General features: G+C 34.3%; 1 protein-coding gene across 1 annotated transcript in view; it reads left to right on the top strand.

Annotated features, from left to right (window-relative positions):
* Positions 1 to 20,152, top strand: part of SYDE2 (synapse defective Rho GTPase homolog 2) — a 51,185-nt gene that overhangs the window by 7,181 nt on the left and 23,852 nt on the right. The window contains exons 2-4 of the mRNA XM_007079251.3: positions 3,429 to 4,112; positions 11,282 to 12,384; positions 16,537 to 16,663. Of these exons, the coding sequence (XP_007079313.2) occupies positions 3,429 to 4,112; positions 11,282 to 12,384; positions 16,537 to 16,663 (1,914 nt within the window). The remainder of the gene's footprint in view (positions 1 to 3,428; positions 4,113 to 11,281; positions 12,385 to 16,536; positions 16,664 to 20,152) is intronic.

The following is a 20,152-nucleotide window of genomic DNA, read 5'->3' as shown; positions in this document are numbered from 1 at the left end:
TGAGTGAAAAACTTAATTGCCACTACTGCATTCTCTTACGGATTTTCAAAGTAAAGTTATTTTAATTACTCATTTCATTAATTATACCACAACATGTATAATTATAAGAGAATAAAGACATTTTTGACTTGCAACTTTGCGTACTTATTTTGGTATCTTTTTTTACTTATATTTTCTTTTCATTGTGAGTGTGTGTGTGTGAGTGAACATAGCTGTAGGTAAAGCTAACAGGAGCTAAAGATAATTTAAATTTATGCCAGTAGGGTTTAACATTAATTTTAGCATAAAAGGGAGTAAATGGAAGATTGCAGATAGCTTTCTGTGTAATTTACATTCATATGCATCTGTTTAGTTACCTGAGATAAAAATGAAATGTTTAAAATTAGGGTCCTGAATGTGTTGCTTATATTCAGTTTTAATAAATGAATGAATTTGGCCTTTATCAGAAATCATAATGATGTACCTATTTATCTCTAAATTTTAAGTTCAGTATCATGTAGTATATTGAATTATTCAGCAATAGCAGTCAGATTATTTGGTTTCAAGTTTTTGTGGTCTGTAGTTTCATGAAAAATAGTTGCATTGTATCTCATGGTATAATTATTCCTTTTAATATTACACATTTATTAAATACTTATATCAATAGATACATCAATTTGCTTAAATACGGGTTGCTAGTAGCTTTGTTTTTGTCATTACAGTTCCTTGGAGTGTAGTACAAGTAAAAGCATGTTTATTTCTTTAAATGTATGTCAAAAACTCAATAGGACTCAAAATAATTTAACTATATAAAATTTTGGATCTGCTGAGAGACATCTGAGAAAATGATAAAATAATATGTGACTCCTAGCTATCATGAGTTGTATAATTTTATACTTTTGGCTTCAAATTTATAATTGTGTAAAAACTACAAATAATGTCCCTTGATCATCTGAAATGCTATTAAATAATAGGGACTTGGCTTAAATGTGAAATAGATTTGGACTTTAGTACACTTGGCAAAAAGATGTGACCACTAACAACCTGGAAGCCCCAGTGATTCCTGAGTATGTGTTGATTTTCAGTTCTTAAATCAGTTCTTTAATTTTAAAGGAGACAGAACCAAAGAAAGACTTGAATCCTCACGTTTTTCATTAATTAAATTGAACTAAATTAATTGAAGTTATTTATCGAATGAATATTCGTTACATGTTTGCATGTTAAATCCTGGAGGGTAGAGGTGTGTATCTCTTTTCTAGTAGCCCAGGTATATTGCTACAAACTTTGGAGTCATAAGAGTTTATTTTGAGTACTGCTTCTTCCATTTATGAACCAGTTGATCTTGGGCAAATTACTTTTCTGAGTTATATAGTTTTCAAGATATTTCCACCATTACTCAATCCTTATGAGCAGTTAACTGGATTGATATTATCACCACATTCAGAAAGGGTTACCTGCTTTCCTACCTTTGGTGGGTAGCATGGTATAGGGGAGACAGGTTAAGAGCATGGATTTTAGTATTAGATTGACTTAAATTTGAATACTACAGCTAGCACCTTGACCATATTCCTCACTTTTTCTGCCTTACGGAAATAGTCATTTTCTTAACATTGTTGTGGAGGTTAAGGGCTTTCTTACTGCTTTATCTCTCATTCCTGGCACATAATAGGTACTCAATAAATATTTGTTGAGTAAGTAAATGTCTGGCATAGTAGACATTCACGGGAACTTTCTTCCCTTTTGATTCCTAGTTCATTCCTGCCTCTGAACTAGATGAACTTGAAACCCAGTTTGTGTTTGAGATATTTTTAAAAATTATTATTAGCTTTTTAAAAAAATTAATCTACTTGGTTAGGTAATATTTAGGATGAAAAAAGACAAGTTTACATTTTTTAAGGGATTTTTTTTTTCAGTAGAGGAAGGTTACTGAAAGCCTTGATTATGCATGAACCTAACGTTGTGGTTGTTTCTAAGCTCCTCATAGTTTAATGTGTTTTTATCACTCTGTTACTAGGCTTTCATATTTTATTTGCTAGAATACAAGATGAATCAACCATATATACACGTGAAGTAGCAGGACTATAATTCCATAATTTAGAAACCTTTAGCATGATCTTAAATTTTTAGAAATGTTCTGTTTTAACTTTCTATGCCTAGTGAATTAGTGTTATGGTATATATTTAGTTTATTGACTGTAATTGAAGCCTGCTTTATGCAGTTCTTTGGATGTGCAAAACATTTACCTCTCTATGTGGAATTGATGTTATGTGTACATTTTTCTCAAAAAAATCTTATCACATTACATTAACACAAACACATATCAAGCATTTGATGACGCTCATTGCACTATGAATTCCTTAATTCATTTTTTTTTTGAGAGGGTAAGAACACATGAGTGCGGGAGGGGCAGAGGGAAAGAAACAGACAAAGAGAGAATCTTAAGCAGGCTCCACATCCAGCACAGAGCCAGACTTGGGGCTCAATCATTTGAGCATGACTTTTGATTTTGGCTCAGGTCATGATCTCAGAATCATGGGATCTAGCCCGTACCAGGCTCTGCGCTGAGCACGGAACCTGCTTAAGGTTCTCGTTCTCTCTCTCTCTCTCTCTCTCTCTCCCCCACTTGTATTTTCTCTCTCTCTCTCAAATAAAATAAAAAAATTTTTAAAAAGAAAAATAAAATTATTCAAAATATGAATTAAAGTCATACTGTGTACAAAGCATTCTATATAAGCTTAAGTGTGTTTTGCGTGGGGTATGTCTTTGTTAGCCCAGATATGTTTATAAAGGCAATCTTAGAGTTTGTTTATTCATTTTCTTAGAATTCTTATGTCACTTTTACTAGTAGTCTAAATAATAAAAATTATTTTTAGTGAAAAAGCCAAAATGTTTCTTGTTTCATTTTAGTCTCCAAATGTGTAATACTACTTTTCCTTCTTTTTTTCCTTTTAAAAATATTAGTTTTTTCTTTTTTTTTTTATTTAAATTTTAGTTAACATGTAGTGCAATATTGGCTTAAAGAATAGAATTTAGTGATTCATCACTTACATACAATACCCAGTGCTCATCACAAGTGCCGGTATGGCCCATCTCCCACCCACCTCCTACTATCAACCCATAGTTTGTTCTCCAGTCATTAAGAGTCTCTTGTGGTTTGTTTCCCTCTCTCCTCTTTTTTCCCCCTTCCCACATGTTCATCTGTTTTGTTTCTTAAATTCTATATATGAGTGAAGTCATGGTATTTGTCTTTCTCTGATTGAATTACTTTGCTTCGCATAATGCATTCTAGTTCCATCTATTTCATTGTAAATGGCAAAATTTCATTCTTTTTGGATAGCTGAGTAATATTCCATTGTTAAAAATAGTATTTTAATAACTGATCTCAAGTGACTGGTTTTTCCTGGTATCCTAGGCATTACGTTTTACTTTCTTCTTTTTCTTTGAAACAGATTTATTTGAAAATGTCTATGGGTCTTCAGTGAAGAGAAGAGAACTTGAAGATCTGAAGGATAATATTGGAATCAGAGGTCATAAGCCACTTAACAGCATCACTGTGTCAAAGAAACGCAATTGGCTATATCAAAGTACTCTGAGATCTTTTAACCTGGAAGAAGAAAATAAGAAATGCCAAGACATAAGTCATTTATCCATCTCACCTAAACATCAGTTATCACGACCTTTCCTCAAATCATCTGAAGAATATTGTACATATGTGGTGTGTAATGCTACAAATTCTTCATTATCAAAAAATTGTTCTTTAGATTTTAATGAGGAAAATGATGCAGATGATGAAGGAGAAATATGGTACAACCCCATTCCTGAGGATGATGACTTTGGTATATCAAATGCTTTGAGTTTTGGTGAGGCAGACCCTGCTGTTCTGAAGTTTCCTGCTGTTAGTTTGAGAGTATTGTCTGGTCCAGACCTAATGAAAGCAGAACAGTACACTGAAGGCTTGCTGTACTCTTCAGAACACAGAGGCAAGGTTCATACATCACAGTCAAATGAAGTGAATCCTGTTGAGTCCATCCACTCCGCAGAGCTCGTGCGGCAGTACAAGCAAGGGCTTGGACACAAGACACAAGAAAGAATAATGGTAGAGGAGAGTCTCATGTTGAAATCTCCTTTTGCAGGTAAAGGTGGTCACATGTTTGCCTTCTTCTTCCATTCAATTCTTGGACAGTAGCTAAAACTAAATATAGATGTCTATTGTAGCTATGTACTTTTCCTTACAAAGTGAGTGTGTTTTCATAAAAATAAAGAAAACTTCAAAAACGTTTACAAATATTTGTATATAGATGGTGGTTTAGTTATTCCTGTCACAGACTTGATTTTGTAAGGGGTGAAGATGCTGGGGTAGTCCTACACCAACTGTTAGTGTGTCTGTCCTTAATTAGTTTCTCTTAGTTGAAAGAGTGGGATCATGAGGTGCAGAAGAAAAAGATACATTTCCTTTTTGTTTTTAATTTTTTTTAATGTTTATTTTTGAGAGAGAGAGAGGCAGACTGCAAGTGGGGGAAGGGCAGAGAGAGAGGGAGACACAGAATCTGAAGCAGGCTCCAGGCTCTGAGCTATCAGCACAGACCCCGATGCGGGGCTTGAACTCACAAACCGTTAGATCATGACCTGAGCCAAAGTTGGATGCTTAACTGACTGAGCCACCCAGGCGCCCCAAGATATATTCTTTATGTAAATCTAATTTTGCTTCATTCATTCATTCATTCATTCATTCATTCATTCATTTATACCTAGCCTGGCTATAGCTGAAAAGTTGTATAGTCCGTGTATCAGTAGTTATTACTTTACAGTTTCATGCCTACATTTCCTCATGAACAAAGGAAAGGAAGAAGAGAAAAAATAAATGAGAGGTAAAAGTAAAGACCTCTCAAGTAGGTGGGTGTTGCAATAGTTATGGAACCTAGAAAAGAAATAATTGAAGTTTGATGCATATTAGGTTGCACCATATTAAATTGACAGTTTTTGATCTGCAGAACACTATATGAAATAGTTCAACCTAATGGCTTCTTTCTTCCTTGATTGCCTTGAGTTTTTGATGTGCTTCTTTTAAAATTTGGTCCCAGACACACTAGGAAATAGCAGAGAGCATATTTAGTTGCAAATATCAAATGTTGGCTAGAAAGCAGTTCTGTTTTACATCAAGTTGTTTTAATTTATAAAATTTCAAATGATACAGAATATTCAAAGATGTGGCATATAACAGATGCTGTCAGTATCTTGCCCATATCCCTTGGGATTTATTATTTATTTAGATGGGACAAGCCTCCATCCAAACATCAGTATCTGCATCTCTGCTTGAGGATTCTGGCAGGAGTGTTAGACAACTTCTCTGCAGGAAGCCTAGGAGTGCCCCTCAATGAGTGACTGTTGGAGTGCCCACCAACCAGAATTGGTATAGAACCACCTCAGCTCTCTCATGCCCTGGGTGTCATAATTCTACATCATTTCCCAGAGTTTTCTCCTGATATTGAACATGAGTTGCCCGTAGTAGTAACAGGCTTGATTGTTCTTGGATTTGCCCCTGAATTTCCTCACTTCTTGCTGATAATTATGTGCTTTACAAATAAATTACTTGGATTTGAATCCTTTTCTCAGGGATATGTGGAGGTGGAATAAATGTTATATGATAAGAGAAAAAGTGAGTTAATTAACAGTGTATACTATATTATGTCAGTTTGAAAGAAACACTGAAAAGTTATACTAGAAAAGTTAAGTATTCCCCCCCCTCCCCACTGCCATGTTAGGATTGAAGGTAATGAAAAATTTTGTGAGTGGAGCACCTGGGTGGATCAGTCAGTGAAGCATTGGACTCTTGATTTTGCCTCAGGTCATGGTCTCACGGTCATAAGATCGAGCCCCTCGTCTGGCTTACACTGACAGTGCAAAGCCTGCTTTTTTACATTTTTAAAATTAAAAAAAAAAATTGTGTGTGTGCATTTCTAATTGTAGACTGATTTTTCAGAAGAATTTGTGGGGTTTTTTTTGTAAGCTAGATGGAAAGAGGATGTAAGCTGGATGGAAAGAGGAATAAATGCTTTATGAAATAATAGTTTGGAATACAGGTTGTGATTGGAGTGGTAGGGAAGCTTGCAGGAGTATGGCAGAGAGTGATGGGTTTGTATGGTGCAGGAAAGGCAAGAGGGCATAAGAATAACAGCAAAGTTAGAAAGCCAGTGTCTGTAAAGTTACACATATTTTGATTTAAGTTGCTGTCTTCAAACTTTATTATTTTATGTTTGTGGCAAATTGTGAACCTAGAAAGACTAACAGATATTATAAAAACAAAAACAAAAACTTGAAAGTAGGGTAGAGCTGTTATTTATGTTTCCTCTCTCTCTGTTATTCTTCTTTTTAGCATCTTATTAAAATATAATAAGCACAGTCCTAAGTTGACTAAAGGAAATATTTAGTTTATTTGTATGTCATCATTTTGTTTTAGTTTGATCAGAAATGTTACCTAAAGTGATCTGTTTTCTTTAGCAATATTAACAGAGCTGTTGAGGGGTGCCTGGGTGGCTCCGTCAGTTAAGCATTTGACTATTGGTTTTGGCTCAGGTAATGATCTCAGGGTTGTGAGATTGAGCCCCACGCTGAGGGTGGAGCCTGTTTGGGATTCTCTCTCTCCCTCCCTCTCTGCCCCTCCCCCTCTCGCTCTTGTGTGCATGCTCTCTCTCTCTCAAAATAAATAAACATCAAAAATGAGAACTGTTGAGAAATAGGCAAAGATAATGGTTGAATTTCAAAATAATTTTCTGATCAAGAAATAAAAAAGCTTGAGTATATTTAGTATCGTTGACAATTTTTTAATCATTCTAACACAATTATGACTTGTTATTTTGTTTATTAAGTCCCATATGTATATTTATGTTTTATCTAGTTGCGATCATAGCAGTCTGTTTTTGGTGTTTTTGTTTTGTTTTGTTCGAGAAAAGGAGAGCATGCCCCTTCCCCCACACCCCCATGTACAGGGGAGGGGCAGAGGGAGAGGGAGAGAGAGAGAATCTCAAGCAGGCTCCTTGCCCAGTTTGATGCCTGACTTGGGGCTCAATCACATGACTTGAGGTCATGACTTGAGCCGAAATCGAGTTGAATGCTTAACTGACTGAGCTCCCCAGGTGCCCCTGTTTTTGGTTTTTGATATTTCCACTTGATGTTTTCATCTTGTATTGTTACATGTAGATTAACATTATTGTTTACCAATTTTATAATATTTAATAGGGTTGGTGTGTCCTAATCTATTTGACTGGTTATGTTGGGTGTTAATAGATTATTTCCACTACTAGAGGAGTGATCATCATCATGATCTATTTCACTTTATTTGGATTAATTACTAGTATCATTACTGGGTTTTTATGGCTGGTAACTATTATAGTAATTCCTATATTATATTTCCTAAAAGGTTTACCACTTTACAGGCAACTGACAATTGGTTGGTTGATTAATTGATTTACTCTATAAATGCTCAATTTCTGCTGTGTGCCAGTTACTGTTCTAGGTGCTGAAGGAATTTGCCAGTTTCACTTGATTCTAGCCTGGTTTATGGATTTACAAAGATTTTCATTTTGTACTTTCCCTGTATAGCTAGTCTGTGATTTGATTAGTATAATTTTGGTTTAATTTTAAGCAATTATTGAATTTGGTAATATTTCAGCTCTTGGGTTTTATAAAAACAAAGCATTTTTATTTTAATAAGTTTAGTCTTGTCTGAAGTAGAAATTGCTAACATACACAGTATTTCATTTTAATAGTTAAAGACTTCAGTAAGAATATTTAATGCATGATGTGTAAAAAAAGTCAAAATGTTAAATTAACTCCGTAATACTTTAATAGAACCTAGAGCAATTTAATATACTGGATAGCTTTTTAAGCCATTGACAAAATAGATTGTAGACTACAGCAGGACTCTGATTACTATAGAATGTTTTAGGCCAGTAAACCAATAGAATTGTACTACAATTTACAGTACAAGGGAATGCTTTGTCTAGTTTATCAAATATTCCATTTCTTATTTGTTATTTACCAGAAAGGCCCCGCAGGCATACTTAAAATAGTCCTTTCTCTATAAAGAAACCACTTCTTTGTTTTTAGGACACATAAAGAGGGGTGGAGGGAGATTATATTAGCACTTTAAAAGAAACGTCATTTAATCTATCGATTTTGAAATGAATTAATACTCTCTTTCGTTATTTTAATTGTGAAATGTAGTATTTCATAGAGTAACCTCTGATATTAGGGTCATTAGAGATCTTTATAAGGAATAGTTAGAGGAAGTGTGAAAAACTCATTTAAATTTTAAATAATTTAAATCATAGATTGTTTCATTTATTCTTTTTTTTTTTTTAATTTTTTTTTTTTTTTTAACGTTTATTTATTTTTGAGACAGAGAGAGACAGAGCATGAACGGGGGAGGGGCAGAGAGAGAGGGAGACACAGAACCGGAAGCAGGCTCCAGGCTCTGAGCCATCAGCCCAGAGCCTGACGCGGGGCTCGAACTCACGGACCGCGAGATCGTGACCTGAGCCGAAGTCGGACGCTTAACCGACTGAGCCACCCAGGCGCCCCTCTTTTTTTTTTTTAAGTAAGCTCGAAGCCCAGCCCCAAGATCTAGAGTCACATGCTGTCCTGAGTGAGCCAGCCAGGCACCCCTAAATTGTTTCTTTAAAGAAACAGTTTAAACTTATATAATAGATTTTAGAAGTTATTTTCATCTGGCTTTATTAAACACTTAAATAGGAACAGTTTCACATTTTAAAATAAAATTGATTAGTCAGTTTATACATTTTTTTTTTTTAACTGAGGCATTGAAAGTTTAAGGTTGAGGGGCCCCTTGGTGGCTCCTCAGTCAGTTAAGTGGGTTATGCGTCTGACTTGATTTTGGCTCAGGTCATGAGTTTGTGAGTTTGTGAGTTTGAGCCCTGCGTCCGGCTGGCGCTGACAGCCTGGAGCCTGGCTGGGATTCTGTCTTTCCCTCTCTTTCCCCCCTTCCCTCCCTCCTTCTCTCTAAATAAATAAGTAAATAAACAAACTTAAAAAAAAGAAAAAAGAAAGTTTAAGGTTAAATGGAATATTTTATTTAAAAACAAACATTTATTTATTTTTGAGAGAGGGAAGGGTTGGGGGAGGGGCAGAGAGAGAGGGAGACAGAGGATCTGAAGTGGGCTCTGGGCTGACAGCAGAGAGCCTAATGCACCCAAACTCATGAACCATGAGATCATGACCTGAGCTGAAGTTAGATGCTTAACCTACTGAGCCATCCAGGTGCCCCTTAACTTCTTAATAATGGTTAAGAAGCCACCATTAAAAATCAATTTAATGTATATGTATAGACAGAAAAATGTTTAGAAGGATGGAAGTACTCTAAAGTACAGTATTTAAGAATATAGGCTCTGAAGGCCTATGCTTAGGTTTGAATTGTACCTGTTTCTGCCACTTAGCTGCTTTGTGATCTTAAACAAATCAGCTTTGTGCATGAGGTCCTTGTCTGGAGGATGGGATGCTTGTGGTATCTTAACTCTTAGGGCTATTTCAAGAATTAAATCAGAATCTGTGCATACTAAGTGTTAAATTAATTTTTCATACTTTGTCTAGCTCAATAAATGTTGGCTAGTGCTATAAATATTAACAATTTACTGTTAAACTACTTTGGATATTATTTTCACCTCACTATTTATAATGACTCATCTCTTAATAGCTCAGTTTAGGCTATTTGGATTTCTTTGTATCTTTTAAAAACTTTTTATTGTAAACCTGGATAATTTTGACATTTAGGGGGGAAAAAGCTATTTTTGTGTGGAGAAAAAAATCAAAAACATTTCAATGCTTTACTCTTCATGAAAACTGAGACGATAACAAAACTTATTTATGTCTCTGTACTGTTATTTAATATATTGAAATTGCAAGGAAAAGCCCTAATTTAGCTTTTGAAGTTCCAGGGAATTATTGTATATAAATAATAAAAGAAAGAAAATGTCTTTATAGTTTTTAAAATTATTCAGTTAGCTTTATGATATTCAATATTCAGTTATTCTTTTTTTCTTTTTTTTTTAAGTTTTATTTTTTTAATTTACATTCACATTAGTTAGCATATAGTACAACGATTTCAGGAGTGAATTCCTTAGTGCCCCTTACCCATTTAGCCCATCCCCCCTCCCACACCCCTCCAGTAACCCTGTTTGTTCTCCATATTTATGAGTCTCTTGTGCTTTGTCCCCTCCCTGTTTTTATATTATTTTTGTTTCCCTTCCCTTACGTTCATCTGTTTTGTCTCTTAAAGTCCTCATATGAGTAAAGTCCTATGATATTTGTCTTTCTCTGACTGACTAATCAATATTCAATTATTCTTGATTAACTGTGTTTCATTCTATGTATAATCTTTCGTGATATGTTCTGAGGGAACATCGAAGAAAGAAAGGGCTCTTAGTTGTCAAAATTATAAACTTGTTCGGTTTTTGGGGTGCCTGGGTGGCTCAGTCATAAAGCATTTGACTTGATCTCAGCTCAGGTCTTAATCTCAGGGTGGTGAGTTCAAGCCCCGTGTTGGGCTCTGCATTGGGCATTAAGCCTACTTAAAAAAAAAAAGTAAATAAATAATAATAATAAGCTTGTTTTGTTTTTAACTTTTTAAAAAAAAACCACTGCTATGTGATAAAATTTAGTTTTTAGAGAAGTATAAACAAATGTTCTTTTATTAGAGTAGGATTTCTTTTTTCTTTTTAAAATTGGAGTAGGATTTCTAAATAAACACTCAAATAGATAATATGCCAAAATAAACATATCAAAATAGGAAGCTTTCCTAGTTTCCTCTGATATCCACTGTTCATGGTTATAAAATAACATACTCCCTGAATTATATTGCAGTGGGAAAGATTTAAAAGGAATCTATATTACCCTTCCTCCAAACCTTTAAAGTAGAAAAGAAGATGGAGACCAAGATGCTTCTTTCCACCCTAAGCCATTTGGAAATCCCGACCCCCCTTTCTTTAAGATTTTATTTTTATGTAATCTCTACACTCAGCATGAGGCTAAAACTCACAATCTCAAGATCAAGAGTCACTTGCTCTACCTACTGAGCCATCTAGGCACCCCTGGAAATCCTTGATATTGTGTTTGAAGGTGGTAATGGAGATTTACCTAAACTTGTAACTTACTAAATCTCCCCAGTGTGATAAAACAAGGGAGAAATTTCTGTCCATGGGAGAGTCTGTTTAGTTGATGATTTATAAAGTAGGAATCAAAACATATCACCTTATAATATCTTTTTTTTTTTTTTTTTTTTTTTTAAAAGGTCCTGGGATCCTAGGTGCTACAAATAAGACTGAACTGGGAGCTACCGAATTATCTTCTCCAAGCCCTAGCCCTGTGAAAAAAAGCAGTTCAATTAACTGGTCTTTCCCAGATAAAATAAAATCTCCACGAACTGTGAGGAAACTTTCCATGAAAATGAAAAGGTTGCCAGAACTTAGCCGAAAACTGAGTGTTAAAGGAACTTTGAATTACATGAACAATCCAGATAATACTCCTTCCTTGTCTAAATGTACCTGTCGAGAAATTCATCATGCCAATATTCTACCTTCTGGGAACACAACCACAGCTGCTAAGAGGAATGTCATAAGTCGGTACCATCTGGATACCAGTGTATCTTCTCAGCACAGCTACCAGAAGAAAACATCTGTGAGTTCTAAGTATTCCTGCAAAGGTGGTTACCTCAGTGATGGAGATTCACCTGAACTTATAACTAAATCTAGCAAACATGGATCTGACAACAAATTTGGAAAGGGAAAAGAAATAATTCCAAGTAGTTGCAGCAAGAGTGAAATAGACATTGATGCTTTTAGACATTATAGTTTTTCTGATCAACCTAAGTGTTCTCAGTACATATCTGGGCTCATGAGTGTGCATTTCTATGGTGCTGAGGATTTAAAACCACCTCGGATAGATTCAAAAGATGTCTTTTGTGCAATTCAGGTAGATTCAGTAAACAAAGCAAGAACAGCTTTGCTCACATGTCGGACAACATTTTTAGACATGGATCATACTTTCAACATAGAAATTGAAAATGCACAGCATTTGAAATTAGTAGTATTCAGTTGGGAACCGACTCCAAGAAAAAATCGAGTGTGTTGTCACGGAACTGTTGTTCTCCCCACCTTATTCAGAGTGACAAAGACACATCAGTTGGCTGTCAAACTTGAGCCTAGAGGTCTTATTTATGTGAAAGTGACTCTTCTGGAACAGTGGGATAATTCTCTTCCTGGACTGGCTATAAATCGAGAACCAGTAATATTTGGTGTTGATATTCGAAAAGTTGTAGAGAAAGAAAATACAGGACTGAAGGTGCCACTTCTGATACAAAAATGTATTATGGAAATTGAAAAGAGAGGCTGTCAGGTATTATTTCAGTTTCTCTACTACCTCCCGATGTATTTATCTACCTTAATTAATTAAATTTATAGTAGGTCTTGGGGGAAGGGATTCAAGGTAAGGTTAAAAAAATCTAATTTAGACATTTTCTCATTCCTGTTTTTAAAATTTATCCCATTATTGTTTAGGGTATAATTCACATCTTCACCTACATTGTCAGTGAGCAATTGAGAGCATGCTAGATGGTTCCACAATTTATGTTGTGATGCAGAATTATGTGGGTTTTATACCTACTATCAGGATTGCTTTACAATGACATTCCTAAGAAAAGCCAGAGCTATGATAGGCAAAGACTAATTCATTTAAGGAATGTTTCTGCATGGTTTGACATTCCTGTGGTACAAAATTCCAACAGTGAATCTTAAAACCCTGCTATACTCCTAAAACTAACTCCCTGCCCTTGTTCCCAACTCTCCCTCATCCCACACTTCAGGAAGCATACATAAGCTTATTTGTCTCTGAACTTTGGGATAGTTTGGAGGATAAGGAGAGGTCCTACTAATAACATGTCTCATTCTCTCTTCCTTTTAAGTGAGAAGGTAAAATAAAATAAAATAAAATAAAATAAAATAAAATAAAATAAAATAAAATAAAATAAAATAAAACTTAAAAATGTAAAAGCAGCCCATTAAAGGAAACAAAAACCCTGGTGTTATATATAATAAGATATGTAATGTTAACCAGTTGTAGACCTTATCTTTTTTTCATTAATACATGTGGACTGTGACAATGAGAAAAAACATATCATTCAGGATGTTATTCTGAGGTGCAAGTAATAGTTTAAATTCAAAAATTAAGCCTAAAATTAGATATTCTGAAGTATTTCTGCTTTAATACTATCAGAATTTGTGACATTGATTAAAAACATCAGAGGTAAATATCAACGAATCAGAATTATGATTTCTTTATGTGTAGAAAAGAGTTTTAAAATAACTCACCTTGAACCTGATGTGGAAACTACAGAAACAGTGTAAGTAAGTTAGTGGGGTTTTGTATTAAGATGCAGGAAACTTGGGTACCGGTTTCTCCTCCATTATTAATTAGCTGTGTGATGTTGGGCAAGTCACTTATTAATCTCTGTGGGCCTTACTTGCTTATATCTATAAAAGTAGATGCAGTAGTTTCCTGAAGGTAAGAGGTACATCTGAGCTTTTGAAACCTCTTCTCTATTATTCAGATAGAGTTTATATTTTCTATATGAGAATACGGCTTTTAGTTTCCAATCCAACTTTTGGTCCAGTTACTTTTTCTTAAGGTTCTCTGTTTTTCTCCCATTTTTTTTTTCAGGCAACATGTAGAAAGGTCAGAGATTAGGCCAATTTCAAATTATTAAACTTTTACAACTGAATTTTAAAATAAGTAACTCAAATAGCACTGTACTTTTACAATCTATTTTCTGAGATAATTTATAAAGAATGGGTATATAAAACATAATTTTTTCATGAATTTTTATTTATTCAATTTGTTACCATCAATTATAGTCATTATTCTTTGAAGCTTAAATTATCCCAAGTTTGGCTAGGGAGTGCCTCTTGCAACTAGCTACTGATTGCTTTGTTATATCCCCAGTAGCGTTTGAGCATTTCTTTTCTTTATGACTAAGACTGTTGTAATTTATTTTAAATACCAACAAAATATTTTTAGCAATGCTTTTTATTTCTATACTTAAAGTTTAGAAATAGTATTTTATTAAAGAATTATTTCCTATGAACTAAAAAATAAAATTTATAGTAGTCCATTTGGAACTGCAATTTTTAAACACCTTTTTTTGTTTGTTTGTTTGTTTCGTTTCTTTTGCTTTTTCTCTCTCTCCCCTGCCCTGCCAGAGAAAGAGGCTTATTGTGTCTGTATTTTACAGACTAGCACACTGCTTAAATTTTGGTTACCTTTTTAGTCAGTAATTATTCTTGTGTTTGTTATCAGGAGCATCAGGTTTTAACAGTCATACAAAAATAGTTTGTGGCATCTTCCAAATGCTTTGAAGGCTATTACCACCTATCCCCTGCTTTCAATGGGAAAAATTACGATGGAAATCATACTCCTGGTTTATCCAGTACAGATTCTATCCCTGATAGGGGCATCAAGCATGTACTTGAAGTGTTTGATTTAAGAAGTCAGCCTCTGAAATTAGGGGTATATCCTAAAGTGTCTTTTCCTTGAAATCTCTGTATTAGATCTATCTTCTTTTATTCACCTTTAAAAATTACCTTTGTATTTTCAGCTTCTGGTAACATGGACAACATGTTACCATTAATTTATTACTTACTATTGAAGTATTGCTTTCTTTAACTTGTTCTAGGTTCACCTCCTTCTCAAGTTCAAGGGGATACATCTTTATTATGGGATTTTGTGACACTTAAGTGTGCCTACACCAGAAGGGCTCCACTCAATCAAATTAGTTTCTTCTAATATGATAGCATTTTCTTTGATCCTGTTAAAATTTTAGTTTCATTTTCTGGATCATCTGTGGTTCTACCATGTCTTGTGATGATGTGACCAACATAGGACATGCTATTCTCAATGCAAACGCACTATGAATTTGTATAAGAATAGGAAATTTCCTTCTAAGTACATTCCTTAGTTTCCCATATTACGTCCATCCTTTTGAATGTAGCAGCACCTTGCGTTACCTTCTCTCAGAAATAGTTGTAGTTTCCTTAGTATCTTTCAATTAATACTTAATAGCTTATCATCTCAACTATTTTGGATAATATTTCTCTATGTCCATTAGTAACATTTTCCTATATCAAGACCCACCTTTTGTATTCTATCAGTTATGTAATGACTTGGAGAGGTTTGTATCATAAGTACACCTGGAAATTTCATTTGTGTACTCCTTTTCCTAGATTGTTTATATGATTTTTTAAAAAAATTTTTTTTTTTTAACGTTTATTTATTTTTGAGACAGAGACAGAGCATGAATGGGGGAGGGGCAGAGAGAGAGGGAGACACAGAATCGGAAGCAGGCTCCAGGCTCTGAGCCATCAGCCCAGAGCCCGACGCGGGGCTCGAACTCGCGGGGCTCGAACTCACGGACCGTGAGATCGTGACCTGAGCTGAAGTCGGAGGCTTAACCGACTGAGCCACCCAGGCGCCCCTGTTTATATGATTTTAAAGTGATTCCTGGTTCAAATCTTTGGGGATCCTCACTGTTTGTTTTTACTTTTTTCTGTCTTGAAATAATTTCTTTATAACTTCCTTCAACTCAAGGTGATTCAGCTTCCTAAACAGTCTTTGATGTGGAAATATAATCAACAACCACGTATTTTTCTTAATTTTCTTGAAGGTTTTGTGTTTTTTTTTTTTTAACTCTGATTGCTTAATCAGTTATGTTTTCTCTTTACAGATACAGTGCTGATTTCTTCTCAGTGACTTTATAGTGAACTTCCTAAGACTTAGTATTTTATCTCCTATATGAACTGTGTTTAAAAAATGAATCTTTTTAATGTAGGGTGGGTGGTATCTGTGTATCTTATATACATTTTGAACTAAAGGTTTAATTTTAATTTTAATATATTTTAATTGAATTTCCTCTGTCCCTTTATAATCAATTAACTTAGTAAGTTAAAAAATTCATTTCTTCCTGAGGATCTTTTTTTTCTTCTAAAAAGGTAACTTCACACAAATAGTATATTGGAATTTTATTTCAATGGTATTACTTTTTTATGGATAAATAAATTGAGTTTAAAGAGATTAAATAATTTGCCCAAATTCACTAAGCAAAGAGTTACAGAGTGAGACTATATGGAATCCCAAACCCTTGTTTAACCACTGTGCTGCATTTCTTCAGTTCAGGGAAAAGATGTGAAAAGGCATGACCTTGGGGCATGGAGATATTGGTTGAGCATATAAGACTAAAGGGAAGGGCTTGTATCTTAAGATAGCCAGCATTATAGAAATCATAGTATATTGTCTGAATTTAAATGAAAGAATATAGAATGTTTTTATTAAACTGATGAATATAGTCTATGGTGAGATTTCAAAAGCTGTTTGAGGTATTTTTAATTAAATGTCATCAGAACATATTTGATTACCAAGTTCATGTGACTTAAATATTTTGTGCTGTTATATCTTCTCCTTATCAAATTTATCACAATGTGGCCATAATTTTATTTCTAGGTAGTAGGCCTGTACCGATTATGTGGTTCGGCAGCAGTCAAGAAAGAACTTCGAGAGGCTTTTGAGAGAGATAGCAAAGCTGTTGGTCTGTGTGAAAACCAGTACCCAGATATAAATGTAATAACAGGTAATAAATAGTTTTTATTCTCTGTACACATTCTGGAAAGACTACATCTGTAGGAAAAGGACTTAAAATACTGTTTTGTAGCCTAAATTTAATTGGGTTTTATTCTGAAGTCTTATTTTCCTTCCTTCACAAACATTGTATTATTTTCTGTGGGGAGGTAGTACCAAGATATGGTCCTTGCCCTCAAACAACCAATAAATATTGGGGGGAAATACGACCTATGTTAAATTAGCTATTACTAGGTAGCAGAAAGAAAAAGGTACATTTTCTTCATAGAAGGATAAATAAAACACCATCAGAGTTCAGTTTGATTGTCGCCAGGTCATGTAAAGGGCATTGACCATTTGGATAGAGAATTCAGATTTATTTACTAGGCAGAGGGGACCCATCAAAGATTTTTTTATTTATTTTTGAGAGACAGAGAGAGGCAGAGCATTAGCAGGGGAGGGGGAGAGAGAGAGGGAGATACAGAATCTGAAGCAGGCTCCAGGCTCGGAGCTGTTTGTTAGCGTGGGGCCCGAACTCACGAACTGCAAGACCATGACCTGAGCTGAAGTTGGACCCTCAACCGACTGAGCCACCCAGGCGCCCCCCCATCAAAGATTTTTCAGCAGGGGAGTGAAATCTTTAGAGAGATAGTCTTCAGGAATATTAATCTGGCAACTCTATGTGACGGATTGTAATTAAAAGAAACCAGAGGACAGAAGACCAATTAGCTTTGCTGGTAGCAGTAGTACCAGCAAAGAGGTGATAAGAGCTGAAGGAGTCTTGTAGCAGTAACAATAGGAAAGAATAGAACTGAAAGGATATGAAGAAAGAGAGGGCCCAGACAAGCATGACTTTGACGCCTTGTTGATTTGGTACCATTTGCAGAAACTAAGAAGCTGAGAGGAGAGCTACTGCTTTTGGTGGAGAAATGTGAAAAAAAAAAAAAAAAAACAACAAAAAACTATGAACTGGGTTTTGTTTCAAACTTATATACTGAATTTGAGGTACTAGTAGGTGATCTACATGGATATATCAGGCAAAGTAAAAAGTGCTCATCTACAGCTAAGGAGAGAATATAGTAAAATTTACCAAGTGGTGAGTATATTCCAATATATAGCATTGGAAATATACTTCTAGTACTCCTGAGACGTGGAGGTGGGAAATGGCAATGTGAGGGTCATTAGCATATAATTGTAATTAACACTTTGTGATTGTCGGTAAAGTTTGAAGAGACAAGATCTTTGAGGATCTCCAAACTTTGGAGGCACGAAGACAAAGAAGATACAGCTGAAGAGATTGAGAGGATAGGAGTCAGAAAGTTTGAGAGACGAAAGACAATAGTTTAAGGAAAGGTATGAGGCAGTGTCATTTGATGGAGAGATCATATAAGATGGGAACAGAAATAAGGCCTTTGAATTTGGCCATTATGAGATTGTTTATCACTAATCGATATCTTCAGGGACTCTTGACTTATAATTCCGTGTTTGTTTTTGTTGTTGTATTTTATTAGCAAAGTTGTCAAGCATATATAAAAGTAGAGAGAATACTGTGACAAACCCTCTTTATCTATTACCTGGCTTCCATAATCAACACATGACCAAACCTGTCTCTTTTATACCCCTCATTTGATTCTCCCCTAGACATGGATTATTTTGAAGTGTATCTTCAGTATCCTATCCTTTCACCTATAGATGGTTTGGTATGTATCTTCAGATCTTCTTTTTATTTTGATAGTTCTTTGTCTTCCCTCTGCTGTTAACTGCCATTTTTTTTCATGCTGTAATATTATTTATCTAATTTGATTTGTCATTTTACATGCAATTAATTGCCTCAGAGAGAATTTGAGGAAGGTTCAACCTGCACATATTAAAGAGGTTTTTGTTGGTTGGAATCCTTTAAAGCTTACTTTTAGGATTGAGGCTTTTCAAATAGTTGAGATTCCCAATCTCTGAATTCTGAATGACTATATTTTCATGTATTTAATATATACTCTTAGATAATCAAAACTTTGATGCTAACCATTTTAATTCTAACAGACAATAAATCAAGGAACTTTTTCTTTCTTCTGAATTTTAGCAAACCAGAGATAATGGTTACTTTTATTTTTGTAAAGGAATAAAGCTTATTCTTTCTACAAAAAATGAATTATGTCTACAAAAAAGAAAGTAGAATTTTTCCCTTAATAATATGTAATTAACAAAATTAGTAAAGAATCCATTAAAGAGAGATTTTATAAATAGCAGTTCCCAGGAAATTACACTCTATAACTAAATGAAATATTTAATCTTGTTGAGGCATTATCTTAAAAAAAATTGTGCAAATATGTATGAATTAAAAAGATAACATGACGTGGCTTGATTTGATTATTTGCTATAAGACAAGGTCCTTAGAAATTTGCAGCATGTGGAGATGATATGAACAATAGGTCAATGAATGTTAGATTTGTATCATTCGTTTCTAAAATTGAGCGTCTCCATAGTTTATGAATTGGGTATTTTTTTGCTCTATTCTTTATACTCTTTCATTTCAGGAAAGCTGTTTTTCAAAAGAACCTAGAGCTATTTTCTTTCTTGATAAAAAAAAACAAAACAAAACAATGAAATGATGTAAAAGTTGTCTGACAAATATCATTGAGATTACAATGAATTATATGCAAGGTCTCATCATGTCTCAGTATAAAGGATATTGTTGATTTGTAGAATTTGCCAGTAATAATGTTGCCTCATGTGTTTGTTCCATGTGAACTCAAATTTCTAAGTAAACTTGAAATATAATTAACAATTCAGTAGTTCTAAAAAAATGAGATATTAATGAAGAATGATAGAGTTTACTCACAGTTTAATGTTTATTTTATTTTTGAGACAGAGAGAGACATGAGTGGGGGAGGGGCAGAGAGAGAGACACACACAGAATCCGAAGCAGGATCCAGGCTCTGAGCTGTCAGCACACAGCCCGTACTTTACTCACAGTTTAATGTGTTCTTAGTAGTCGGTTTGTCTAAAACACATAATGAAGTGCTCTAGACAACTGTATTTTTCATGGGGTACAAAATTTAAGGTATGAAATCTATTCATATTTGTTTATAGCTCTTATTTATCAAAGGAACAAGAAATTAGAAAAGTAAAAATATTTATTATTTAGTGATTATTAGAAAAGAATAATAATCTTTCCTTCCTCCTAAGAAGGAAAATCCAATTTGAATGTATCTGCCCTTTATAAAATAGACATCATATTGCAGGGCTACACAATCACTAAGTTCAATACTTAGACATTGATTTGACCATGACTTTTCTAATTTTAATTCTTTTTAAATTCTTCTTTTATTTTGCCTCAAAAGAAAACTTTATCAGCAATAACCCCCAAATTATCTTTAATTCTTTTATTTTGCTCAGAAGAATACTTGATCAGTAATAACCCCAAAATTATCTTTAAACCATTAATAATTTTCTTCATTTATGTATATTAAATATGCATTTCCCCCACCATGCGTATTATATGTTC

Source organism: Panthera tigris, chromosome C1, assembly GCF_018350195.1.
Source record: "Panthera tigris isolate Pti1 chromosome C1, P.tigris_Pti1_mat1.1, whole genome shotgun sequence".
In the NCBI taxonomy this organism is placed as follows: Eukaryota; Metazoa; Chordata; class Mammalia; order Carnivora; family Felidae; genus Panthera; species Panthera tigris.
The sequence above is the reverse complement of the archived record's forward strand: the minus strand, read 5'-3'. Positions and strand labels throughout refer to the sequence as shown.